This window comes from Tachysurus vachellii, chromosome 23 (assembly GCF_030014155.1).
Source record: "Tachysurus vachellii isolate PV-2020 chromosome 23, HZAU_Pvac_v1, whole genome shotgun sequence".
Taxonomy (NCBI): domain Eukaryota; kingdom Metazoa; phylum Chordata; class Actinopteri; order Siluriformes; family Bagridae; genus Tachysurus; species Tachysurus vachellii.
The window spans coordinates 1,195,838-1,208,337 of NC_083482.1; the positions used below are offsets into that span (position 1 = coordinate 1,195,838).

Below are 12,500 nucleotides of genomic sequence, written 5' to 3' on the forward strand. Positions count from 1 at the left end.
CTCGTGAGGGTGCACGATGCTCATGCTGATCATTTTGCATGATGTTATGAGGCTCAAACACAAGAGGGCGTCACAGTGCCTGTGTGTTTGTGTTAAAGCTGAATAACAGCACATGATAATAATCTAGAAGGTGTATTTACTACAGATGGGTCTATTTATTCGCTCATAGACCATGAATACTGACAAACAGGGCCAGTGAAGTCGTGTGTGTGTGTGTGTGTGTGTGTGTGTGTGTGTGTGTGTGTGTGTGTGTGTGTGTGTGTGTGTGTGAGAGAGAGCTGTTAGTGTGTCTGGCTGTCATTACTGAACATGTCTGGAATGTATGCAGAGGGACGGGTGTGTGTGCAGGTCAGCAGTTCATTTAAACACATAAACAAACATGTTAACACTCGTGACGTCATCAGTGCTGTACTGTGTTCACTTCAGTACGTGTTCAGATTTATTTGTTTTGTTTCACTGACTTACAGACAGAGAAATAATCACTTCCAAGCACACAACGTTCTGAGATTATAACTCACAACCTTCTGATAAGAGCTTGTTCTTCAGCTGCCCCGTAGTGTTATAACAATATAATACATATACATATATGAACATCTTCATCATTTCTCTGTAGGCTTCCAGAATAACAGTGACATCACCACCACCACCACCACCACCACCACCACTATGGTAAATTATAACCCTCAGCAGCTGCCACCAGAGAACTCATCCTTCCTGGAGAGGAGCTTCTGCTGCCGCTTCCGCTGCCTCCTCGACAACTCCTCCGGCTTCCTGGTAAACTCTCACACACACATATACACACACACACACACACACACACACACGTGAATGCATACACAAATACCGCTGTGGTTTGTGTCCAGAAGTTTTGACTCGCCACCGAGAAGGAAAAGTGACCTTTGTTGCCTTGTTTTATTTCTCCGACTCAGGCCCTAAACTTCCATGGCCGACTGAAGTATCTTCATGGTCAGAACAAGATGGCAGAAGATGGCACGATGGCACATCCTCAGCTGTCTCTGTTTGTCGTCGCTACCCCCCTCCAGCCACCCTCCATCTTGGAAATTCGGAGCAAGACACTTCTCTTCCAGACCAAACACAAGCTGGACTTCACACCTATGGGCATCGACACCAGGTGACCTCACGGAGTTGTGTTAGAGTTACAGTAATATAGCAGTGTACAGACACCAGAGGGAGACCTCGTGCCCGTCTGATACAGCGTACTGATGTTGGGGAAGATCTCGCAGACATCTAACAGATTGTTGAGTTTATTATAAAGCAGTGTACTAATGTAGCATGTGTGTCTGTTGTCACACAGGGGAAGGTGGTGCTGGGTTACAATGAGATCGAGCTGTGCATGAGGGGTTCTGGTTACCAGTTCATCCACGCTGCAGATATGATGTACTGTGCAGACAACCACCTGAGAAGTGAGTCACAGCACCAGCAATCTACAGATGGTTACACTACAGGTTTATGCTACTAGGGAATCTATTTAACATCCATAACATGAAGCTTAAACACAATCGCAGGAATTTGGATGATCACCGTGCCGTAACAGAAGAAGAAAAAAAGATGAGTTTTGTTATTTTAATTTCTCTCTGTCTTCCTTCAGTGATTAAAACTGGCGAGAGTGGTTTCACAGTTTTCCGGCTCCTGACAAAAACAGGAACTTGGGTCTGGGTGCAGGCCAACGCCAGGCTCGTCTATAAGGGCGGACGACCGGACTTCATCGTGGCACGACAGAGAGCTTTAACGTGAGATTTACAAATTAGTTCCATCCAAACAGATCCTGTGGGTGGTTTGATGGATGGTTTGAAGTGACTATTTCTTCCTTTCTTTTTCTCTCTTTCACTTTTCCATCTTTGCAGTAACGAAGAAGGCGAAGAGCATCTTCGTCAGAGGAAGCTGCAGCTGCCCTTCAGCTTTGCCACCGGAGAAGCCGTCCTATATGAGACGACCCCTTCACCAGACATGACTAACATCTCGACCCAAATCAAAGGGGGTAAGATTAGTAAACCTGCCATACTGCCTCCAAGTTCACTCTTGAGCTCCATGCTGAAGCAGGATGAAACTGTCTACCAGCCCAACAGCGATCCCACCTCGCAGTTCTGCCTGGAAAAGGCATTCCGGGACAGCCATGCCCTTCTCAATGTCCCTGGAAAGCCCTGGGCTGGGGCAGAAAGGGGCACAGTGGGCATCAAGGAGGAATCGACAGTGCAGGAAATGATGGACAGCTTGCAGCAGATCATTGGGGACAGCAGCATGTGCGGTAACCTGGAAGAACTCTCGATCGACCAGGAGGAGCTAAAGGAATGGGAGAATGCACTGCTGCGAATGAACAACTTGAGCACCACCGAATTGTCTGTGGAGATTAATGACATCCTGACCAACGATATCTTCTCATATGTGGAGGACGTGCTGTTTAATGAGTGCAGCAACAACATGCAGGACCAGTTACCTGAGTGTCTGTCTGAGCTTCAGCTGCAGGGAGACCTTAACGACCTCCTGGGCATTTCAGAGGGCCTTGATACAGGTAGCCCACTGAGAGGGATAGTGAACCATGCTCACATTGGGCCGGAGATGCCTTTGGGGCAGCAAGCAAATCCTGGGGAACCATATGTGGAACTGTGTGAAGGTATGATTGTTGATTCTTCACTTTCTGGGCAACAGAACCAGAGCAGGCAGAATCATATACAGAGCGGAAACCTGGGCTATCCAGAAAATGTGACGTTGCCCAAACTTCAGAACCAAGCTCAACACGTGGGCTTTCACAATCATAACTCCACCCCGTTCAGTCAGGCAGTTCAGCCGAGAGGTCGGTGGGCAGGACCCCAGGCAGACAGAAGCAAGAATTTTTCACTTTCACAAAACGTCATGTCAAACCATGTACCGAGTGCCTGCCTCAAGGGACAGTTTCCTCTCAGCAACCAGAGCTCAGACAATCAGAGACTTGCAACATGGCAGCCCTCTCTTCAACAGGTCCAGCCGACATTACCAAAAGTTCCTGACATTCCCAACGTTTCCAATGTCCAGAATATCCCAAATGGTCATCATCACGTCCAACAAATTCCACTCACTAGATTAATGCTGCAGTCTAACTTTGGCTCAGGCTCCAATCCTCAGCCTAATGCAGTTTATGACCAGCAGGGGGAGCTAGTTCACCCATCTAATGCAGTATATGGACAGCAGGAGGCGATGGAGATGTCTAATGTGGTTTATAACCATCAGGGAGAGCTGTTGAGCAGAGTGGCTCCTGCTCCGGTCAGCAGTTGCATGTTTGAGAGACCAGTTCAGGCTCCTGTTAATGGCATGTGCTACAGCGCAGCTGGACAAGATGCAGTGATCTCATCCTGTCAGAAGACCAAAGCGTTCATGAATCCTGTGCAGGGCTCATATGTCTTTCAAAACCAGCCCACGGAGACCATATATAACAACGTGGGCGAGCCGTCAGACAGGGGCGTTGTTTGCAATCTACACCAGCAGTTCCTCAGCTGTAATAACCAGACACAGGTAACAGCCATGTTCTGCAAAGTGTGTTTCCGTCATACAAAATTAACTGGTCATTTTATTTGGTAACTGATCTCTAATTTGTCTCGTTACAGATCACAAACTGTCCAGTCAAAGAGAACAGATCATTCCAGTTCACCCCCATGATGGGGGGGACGCCGTGCTTCACCAACACTGCCCAGAATGACAGTTTTTAGAAAGGAAAAGTCCAGCGAGTGCAGCTATCTATTGAGAACGGAGAAAGGAAGTAGGGATGGACGAGTGAAGATACAGTACACACTTCTTCATATTCAGACTCTCCCTTTTTGTTCAATCGCAGCTGATATACAGAAACGAGAAGGTGGAGGGCTGGACTCGTTGTGCTAGTACCGCCAGACTGTCGAAAGCCTGCACGTCTGCTCACACACGCTCGTTTGTTCAATTTTAATACATTTTGTTTGCTTGTTTGTTTGTTTGTTTGTTCACTCCCTGCTCCGAAAAGTTCAGAAGGACAAAAAAGTGGCTTTTTTTTGCTTTTGTGCATTTCTTTGTGTTTTTTGTTGTTGTTTAGAGTGTGGGCAGTGTGTGTGAGTGTGTGTGTGTGTGTGGGGGGGGGGGGTAGAGAGGAGCTTCTCAGAGCTCAATTATGAAGTATGCAGTAGAAAAGGTGGAAACTTTTCTTTGCATGGATGATATTTTGGGGGAAAAGCCATTTTAAAGAGGCACTATTTATTTAGAAAGAGTAGAGTCAAAAAAAAAAGGGAAAAGCCTCTTTACTGCTCACGTGTTCCCTTTCGGGTTTCTCTTGATGCACTTAAGAAGGTGAGATCAACACCTGTAAAAATGACAGATTGTAAAAAAAAAAAAAAAAAAAAAAAGACAGATTGTTGTTCTGCATCCAAAGACGTAGCACTATGATAGAATTCAGAGAGAATTAGCTGCAGCTGTGTTATGTTAGGCGTCGACTAATTTACATAACTCCCACAATGCTCTTGTTCTGTGTGGGGCCCAAACTACTGCCTGACTGACCGCTAAAGCTGAAGCATAAATGTCTATCCAGCTTTCCTTCCTGAATGCCCCACCCCACCCCACCCCACAGCCTTCACCCACTTTCCAATGACACTATGACCTCTGTTCTAATCCGGGCAGAAGCAGTTTGCCCGACACAACGCACAACTTTTATCTCTAACATCAACGAAACGTAAACGTAAAACACAAAACCAGGCTTTTCATTGCTGGCTGAAATCTTCATCACAGTAACGTATTATTGCGATATGGTAATCACGATAAAGGTATACGACTTATATGTATACATTCAGCTTTTTTTGTTCGTTTTTGTTTTAAATATGCTTTTTTTTTAATATTTTGTTACGTCCATTTAATCACACTTTATTGAGCCATTTTCGTGTCTGCTTGTACTGATAATCATGAGGAAATCTCCTTACTGGCTGCTCGCTCGCTGACCTCTGGTCAATCGCAGGAGTTTAAGCAGTCGGCATCTTTTCTTCGAGAGCTGGTGTGGCGTGATACGAGTGAAAACACGTGGATTACAGAGTGTTAACCCTTCAAACGCACAAAACTCGTGCCACAAACCAGCTCCACGTTCCTTTCTTTTTTCCTCCGCTTTATTCCGACGTCACACTTCGATCCAAGCCGACTGCATATTTACTAAATCGACGACGTGCCTTATTCTCCTCTGACACCTTAACCTTTTCATATGACTATATATTATTAATCTAGCATTATGTACATTTTGATATTAACAGATCTACCAGATAAGAATGCTTTTGTACCTCAGTATCAAGAAAATATGACTGATTGCCGACATGGAGCGCTTTACTTCTCTTTCAGTAGTCACTAGTTCTGGACTTTTATTTCCACAGCGGTTTGTGTGAGCTGATAATTGCTTCTAGTTTTATCTCCATACCAGTTTGCAGGTCTTCACCTCAGTTCTGGTTTGCAAAATCCACCAAACGAATCCAGTACAGTTTAGGTCTAATTACTCTGTAGGAACTTCTCTGTTCTTCCATCACAAGCATAAATTGGACGACTGATTTCAGGTCAAACGCTGCAGAGTCACTGCAGGATAGTTTTTACAAACTGAGACTTGCCGGTTTGTTTAGGTTTTGGTGGCTGATGGAGACAAGAAAAAGGTTTAACACACTATATCCTATCATAACCTTTAACATGTTTCGAGGGCACTTTAAATCTGATCTATTTTTAACCTATTCACCCCTGCAGAGTGATCGGAAGGTTATGCACAGAAGGACTGATTGCAGATCAGATTTTCTTGCTGAAGACATGACCTTGAATCGGATTTCTTTGTAAAGGACTTAGAGATCAGGGTCTGGAATTTAGATCAGTATGGAGTATGAAGGTAGTCAGGTAGTGAGATCAGACTGCAGAAATAGCTTCGAGGTGTTCCTGAAGAAATGGTATCAGGTAAAAAAATACAGAGACGTTATTAAGAAAGAACTCACAGTTGGATATTTGGGTAGATTTGCAGGAATGGTGTTGAGATCCAGTAGACGTGATGACCAGGTATCGCGATCAGACAACCCTGCGAGTTTGGTATGCAGATCAGATTGCCCTGTAGGAGTCGTATCAAATATCTCAAATGTCCTCGCACAAAAGTCATCAGAGGGGTGATAGACCTGCAGATAGGGTATCAGAGGGGTGATAGACCTGCAGATAGGGTATCAGAGGGGTGATAGACCTGCAGATAGGGTATCAGAGGGGTGATAGACCTGCAGATAGGGTATCAGAGGGGTGATGGACCTGCAGATAGGGTATCAGAGGGGTGATAGACCAGCAGATAGGGTATCAGAGGGGTGATAGACCTGCAGATAGGGTATCAGAGGGGTGATAGACCTGCAGATAGGGTATCAGAGGGGTGATAGACCTGCAGATAGGGTATCAGAGGGGTGATAGACCTGCAGATAGGGTATCAGAGGGGTGATAGACCTTCAGAGATGGTATCAGAGGGGTGATAGACCTGCAGATAGGGTATCAGAGGGGTGATAGACCTGCAGATAGGGTATCAGAGGGGTGATAGACCTGCAGAGATGGTATCCAGGTCAGATGCACATATTGTAGACCAGAGACAGGAGCAGGTCACCTGGTAGACCTGCTCTAGAAGACCTGGTAGATAGACCTGGTAGACCTGCTCTAGAAACTGGAAAGTTGGATTCATGTGTAGCCACATGTAGAGTGGCCCCTCTGAGGTAGGGGACTATTCTTTCATGCGCACTTCCAGATTTTTGATTGCTGGACTTGCATTTCCTCTCGATGTTGTCCAGAGCCGTACAGTTCCAGGCCCAGCGCATGCTTTTCACTCCATTTCTTTCTTATACAGGGTGTCTGAGTGCCTACAGAGATTCTGGCCTGCTTCCCCCCCACCTTTCTCTATTTTCTCTTTCTCTGCTATAGATTAAGGCAATAAAAGAGGAGGTGAAGTTTTTATGCAAAATACAGGGTTCCTGAACATCCAAAAAACCATCAGATGCCTTAGAGATATTTCACACAAAAAAAAACAGGTTTTGATATTTAAGTTAAAAATATATTGATAAAGAAATAATTTGTCTAAGAATCCACATGAGTGATGTGTAGAAATGACTGATGGCTAGGTGAAATGATTGACAGGTAAAAGGTGTGTTTTTGGGCTGGTTGTAACGTCATTAGCGACGCTGTCATACAGCTCTTCTTACGTTGTTCACTAAAACAACTAACATATCTTTAGCGCCCAGTGTCCAATTTCCTTTGGAGATTTGTGTCCATTGTGGAGTTTGTCCTTACAAAAGGACAGTTGAGGATCTAATCCAAATTACAGCACTTAGATAGCTAGCTAGGTTTTACACGTAACGTTTGTCCACGATTAGCTTGCGCAGTGATGTTTGATATTGTGTCTTATTTCTTATAATCTCTTCTTTTTTTTTTTTTTTCTTTTTTTTTTTAAAGAGAGAAAGTAGGTAACTTCCAATCTGTCTACGTTTAGCTCTTCCAGTCACAACGTCTCGGTGTAACACTAGCCAGACAGGTATGTTTAATACTTACCTCTGTGGAACCGTTACCTTGCTAGCTGCTTTTGTTTTTAATGCGTGTGATGTAATTCAATGAAATTGCAGATCTGATATTTCTACGGTCAGATTGCGATGATGCACTTGCTTCAAATCTGATGTGAGAAACTGTAAAAAATTAAAAATCTTTTGATCGTGACCTGAACAGCCCAAAAACAACCTCGCCTTAATCTCGTCGCAGAAGCCGCCGGAAAAAAGAAAGCTAAATTTTCCTGTTAAACGAGTGAAATAATAATTGAAGCACTTCTGATGTTTCTTCTGAAATGCAGTATCAGTGTATGATTTACATTATTATTCTTCTGTTGTTGTCTTTGTTGCTCCTTTTTGTGCTCACAAATATAGTATATACAGTTTTTGTAAATTTCCCTGCACACCTTGTAAAAATGTTTATGCCTTTGTTTCTTCGCCAATATTATTGTAGTATTTGGTTTTTGTTTTGTTTTGTATTAGCAAATGTTTTGTGTGTCTGCTTCATCTATCGATATTTACGTCTTCATATTATTACAAGTGTTTATTCTAATGACCGACTGGTGTGTTAGTGTTGTTTTTATTAGCACTCTTTATCACACTTTATCACTGATAGTCACAATTAGACTGAAAGATGTCAGCTACGACAAATAAAGAGGTTATAGCAGGTTATAAACACTTTATCTGAACAACAATAATCTTAAATAAAAATAACTAAAAGTAAAAATGAGTTTAAAACACTTTTTTCCGCTGTAGTGTTTACACACGAATAATTACCCAGTAATTATGACGTCATGCTCCTTGTTGTGACGTCACAGCCGTGTTTAATTCATATGAAATGACACTAAAATAATCTAAATCTGATTAAAAATAAAAACAAAGTACAAATTGTTTTATCTACATAAATTTAGACGTGTGTGTATTTCTGGTGAACGATATCATTTCTACTTCAAGTAAAAACGGAAAGCACTTAAATCGACACAGAAATACAGAATAAAAGACTAAAATTAACGCGATTGACTATTAAACAGTTGAGATGTTATTAAACGTCACCAGACTGCGCGCTCGCGCGTTTCCGTCTCCTCTCCGTGATTGGACGGATTATTGTGCTGGCGCTCGAGCCCTGTATCCAGGAGAATTTTTACCTACCCGGTACTTCACGAGCCCTTGTTGCTCCTAAGGCGCACGGTCATCTGGGCGCGCGCGCAATACCCCATAGCTGAGGTGGTGCCCGGTCGGGAGCGCGCGCTCGGGTCGTGCCCGTTTCCTGTCCTCTGGTTTAACGGAGAGATTTAAGGACGCACCGGGATGCAGAAGATTGTTTTGGGTTTTTATTTTTTCGGTTGAAAAACGTTTTGTTTGTTAACCCACCGCACGCGCGCTACTAATTTCATTTGGTTGTTGTTTTTTCTACAAAAATTAAAACCGACTTCGTGTTTATAAGATTTATATTTTACTTTGAACGAGTCGGAAATAACAGCGGATTTATACTTTACTGTCACTTTGTTTTCTTCTAATACTTTCTACAACCGTGTGCGTAATCTGAGAAATACACACACACTCTCACACACACACAGACACACGCACTCTCTCTCACACACTCACTCACACACACACACACACACACTCACACAGACACACGCACTCTCTCTCACACACTCACTCACACACACACAAACACACTCACACACACAAACACACTCACTCACACATACTCACACACACACACAGACACACGCACTCTCTCTCACACACACACACACACACTCACACAGACACACGCACTCACTCACTTACACATACTCACACACACACACACTCGCTCACACACACACTATAACACACAGCTCTCAGGACTGAATTCAGGGAGAGAAATGATCACAAATTTCCTCTTTATCTTTTTTTAAAGATTGTTTTGCTCCAGTTCAGTGGATGGTGACATTGTGAAATTGTGTAGAAATGTACGCAGGACGGAAAAGAAGAAAATCCGCACAGAAAGCGTGAGTACACACATGACGTGTGTGTTTGTGTGTGTGTGTTTGTGTGTGTGTTTGGTGCTTTAATCGGATTATTGTATAAACGAATTAAAGGTGAAGAAATGAATGGAGTTGAAAAATCTAGTGTGCAGATTATTTACTGATATTAAAAGAATTATTTCTACTCTCACGATCACAAACTGAACACATGAAATTATTTCACAATTCAGTTTTTTAACCCTACATTTAATATAAAGATCATTTATCATGAAAATCCTGATCAAGCTTTTTATTAGTGTATTAATTAATTTATTTATTTATATGTGTATTTATTTATTTATGATGTTAATATAAACAATAAATATCGTGATTCCTCTAATTTACATTATATTATTACATTTTATACAGAGAGTAAAAATACATTATTAAAATATATTAATTTTTCCCCAGTGTTTAATCCTGCAGAATAAACTCTAGCGACGTGGCACTGTATCAGTGACTGACGCTGTTTTCTCTATTTAAATATCAGAAATATACAAATATAATCTTAGTTTAATTTAGTTGAATGTGGATTTGTTCGTTTATTTTAACGTATATTTAATAAATGAGATTAGATTAAATAAACTCTAGTATTTAATCTACTAGTAATCTAGTATTTAAATAAACTCTATTTTAATATAAATTAATTACTTTAGTAAAAAAAAAAAACTCAGTAAAAGGTGAACAAACACCTGGTTAGTAAACCGTTGTGTTAATAAACAGCACTTTTTACTCACTAGCCTGTTGTGCAGTAACACAATTAATCCACTAATAAACTCTAGATTTAAAATCACAATCATATTCACTCTGATATAAAAGTGAGTAAGTCACTGACGTGTGAAATGATCATGAAACGTCGGGTAATAAAATTAGTCTGACTCCAATATATCAGAAAACTAAACGAAACAGAAACCGACAAACGAATGAGGAAATAAATAAACGTAATGAACCCAATAACAAACAGGTGAGAAAGACGACACACGTGACAGAAAACACCGCCCCCTAACGCCCCCTAACGCCCAGCTTACGTACTGACACAATGTTTACATGCTAATAGTTTAACGTGTGTTTTATAATATTCTAGTTTGAATTATACTCGATAATGAAAATAGAAATTTGTTGAAAGCTACACAGTCTACAATCACACCGTTATATACACGAGCTAATAGCGAGACGTTTGTTTGTTTGTTTGTTTGTTTGTTCTAAGCTGTTCTTCAGTATTTAATTCAGGTTTATTTTTGCATGATGAACCTCCACTTTAAGCGAATATGTTAGTATTTATTTACGTCCTTTCTCTCCTTATTTAAGTGTAGTGTTAAATGGTGATGCAGAATATTCTCACTATGTCCCCAAGCCTCCTGCACCGACATTAATACTCTGTGTGTACACACACTGTACACACACACTGTACACACAGTACACACACACACTGTACACACACTGTACACACACACACACTGTACACACACTGTGCACACACTGTACACACACACTTCTACACACACTGTACACACACACTGTACACACACTGTACACACACACACACTGTACACACACACTTCTACACACACTGTACACACACTGTACACACACACACACACACTGTACACACACACACACACTGTACACACACACACTGTACACACACTGTACACACACACACGCTGTACACACACACTGTACACACACTGTACACACACACACACTGTACGCACACACTGTACACACACTGTACACACACACTGTACACACACTGTACACAAACCGCTCACACACACACACACACTGTACACACACACTGTGCACACACACTGTACACACACTGTACACACACACTGTACACACACACTGTACACACACTGTACACACACACTGTACACACACTGTACACAAACCGCTCTCACACACACACACACACACACACTGTACACACACACTGTACACAGGCCGGCAATACCACGACTGAGGTGCCCTTGAGCAAGGCACCGAACCCCCCCTAACTGCTCCCTGGGCGCCGCAGCATAAATGGCTGCCCACTGCTCCGGGTGTGTGTTCACAGTGTGTGTGTGTTCACTGCTGTGTATGTGCACTTTGGATGGGTTAAATACAGAGAACAAATTCTGAGTATGGGTCACCGTACTTAGCTCACTACAGCTGACTTAGCACACTGCACACACTGTACACACACTGTACACACACACTGTACAGGCACACTGTACAGGCACATTGTACAAACACAGTACACACACACTGTACAGGCACACACTGTACACACACACTGTACACACACTGTACAGGCACACTGTACACACACATTGTACAGGCACACTGTACACACACTGTACAGGCACACTGTACACACACACTGTACACACACTGTACACACTCACTGTACACAGACACTGTACACACACTGTACACACACACTGTACACACACACTGTACAGGCACACTGTACAGGCACATTGTACACACACACTGTACAGGCACACTGTACACACACTGTACACACACTGTACACACACTGTACAGGCACACTGTACACACTCACTGTACACACCCACTGTACACAGACACTGTACAGGCACACTGTACACACTGTACAGGCACACTGTACAGACACACTGTACACACACTGTACACAGACACTGTACACACACTGTACACACACACTGTACAGGCACACTGTACACACACATTGTACAGGCACACTGTACACACACTGTACAGGCACACTGTACACACACTGTACACACACTGTACACACTCACTGTACACAGACACTGTACACACACTGTACACACACACTGTACACACACACTGTACAGGCACACTGTACAGGCACATTGTACACACACACTGTACAGGCACACTGTACACACACTGTACACACACTGTACAGGCACACTGTACACACTCACTGTACACACCCACTGTACACAGACACTGTACAGGCACA

General features: G+C 42.7%; 2 protein-coding genes across 2 annotated transcripts in view; both read left to right on the forward strand.

Moving 5' to 3' along the window:
* ahr2 (aryl hydrocarbon receptor 2) overlaps window positions 1-8,083 on the forward strand; it is a 46,831-nt gene extending 38,748 nt beyond the window's left edge. Inside the window, exons 6-11 of the mRNA XM_060859577.1 lie at window positions 614-774; window positions 930-1,132; window positions 1,315-1,424; window positions 1,610-1,751; window positions 1,866-3,507; window positions 3,600-8,083. Coding sequence (XP_060715560.1) covers window positions 614-774; window positions 930-1,132; window positions 1,315-1,424; window positions 1,610-1,751; window positions 1,866-3,507; window positions 3,600-3,701 — 2,360 coding nt within the window. The 3' untranslated portion in view covers window positions 3,702-8,083. The remainder of the gene's footprint in view (window positions 1-613; window positions 775-929; window positions 1,133-1,314; window positions 1,425-1,609; window positions 1,752-1,865; window positions 3,508-3,599) is intronic.
* Window positions 8,084-8,960: 877 nt separating this feature from the next.
* ahr1b (aryl hydrocarbon receptor 1b) overlaps window positions 8,961-12,500 on the forward strand; it is a 15,555-nt gene continuing 12,015 nt past the window's right edge. Inside the window, exons 1-2 of the mRNA XM_060859546.1 lie at window positions 8,961-9,059; window positions 9,436-9,526. Coding sequence (XP_060715529.1) covers window positions 9,486-9,526 — 41 coding nt within the window. The 5' untranslated portion in view covers window positions 8,961-9,059; window positions 9,436-9,485. The remainder of the gene's footprint in view (window positions 9,060-9,435; window positions 9,527-12,500) is intronic.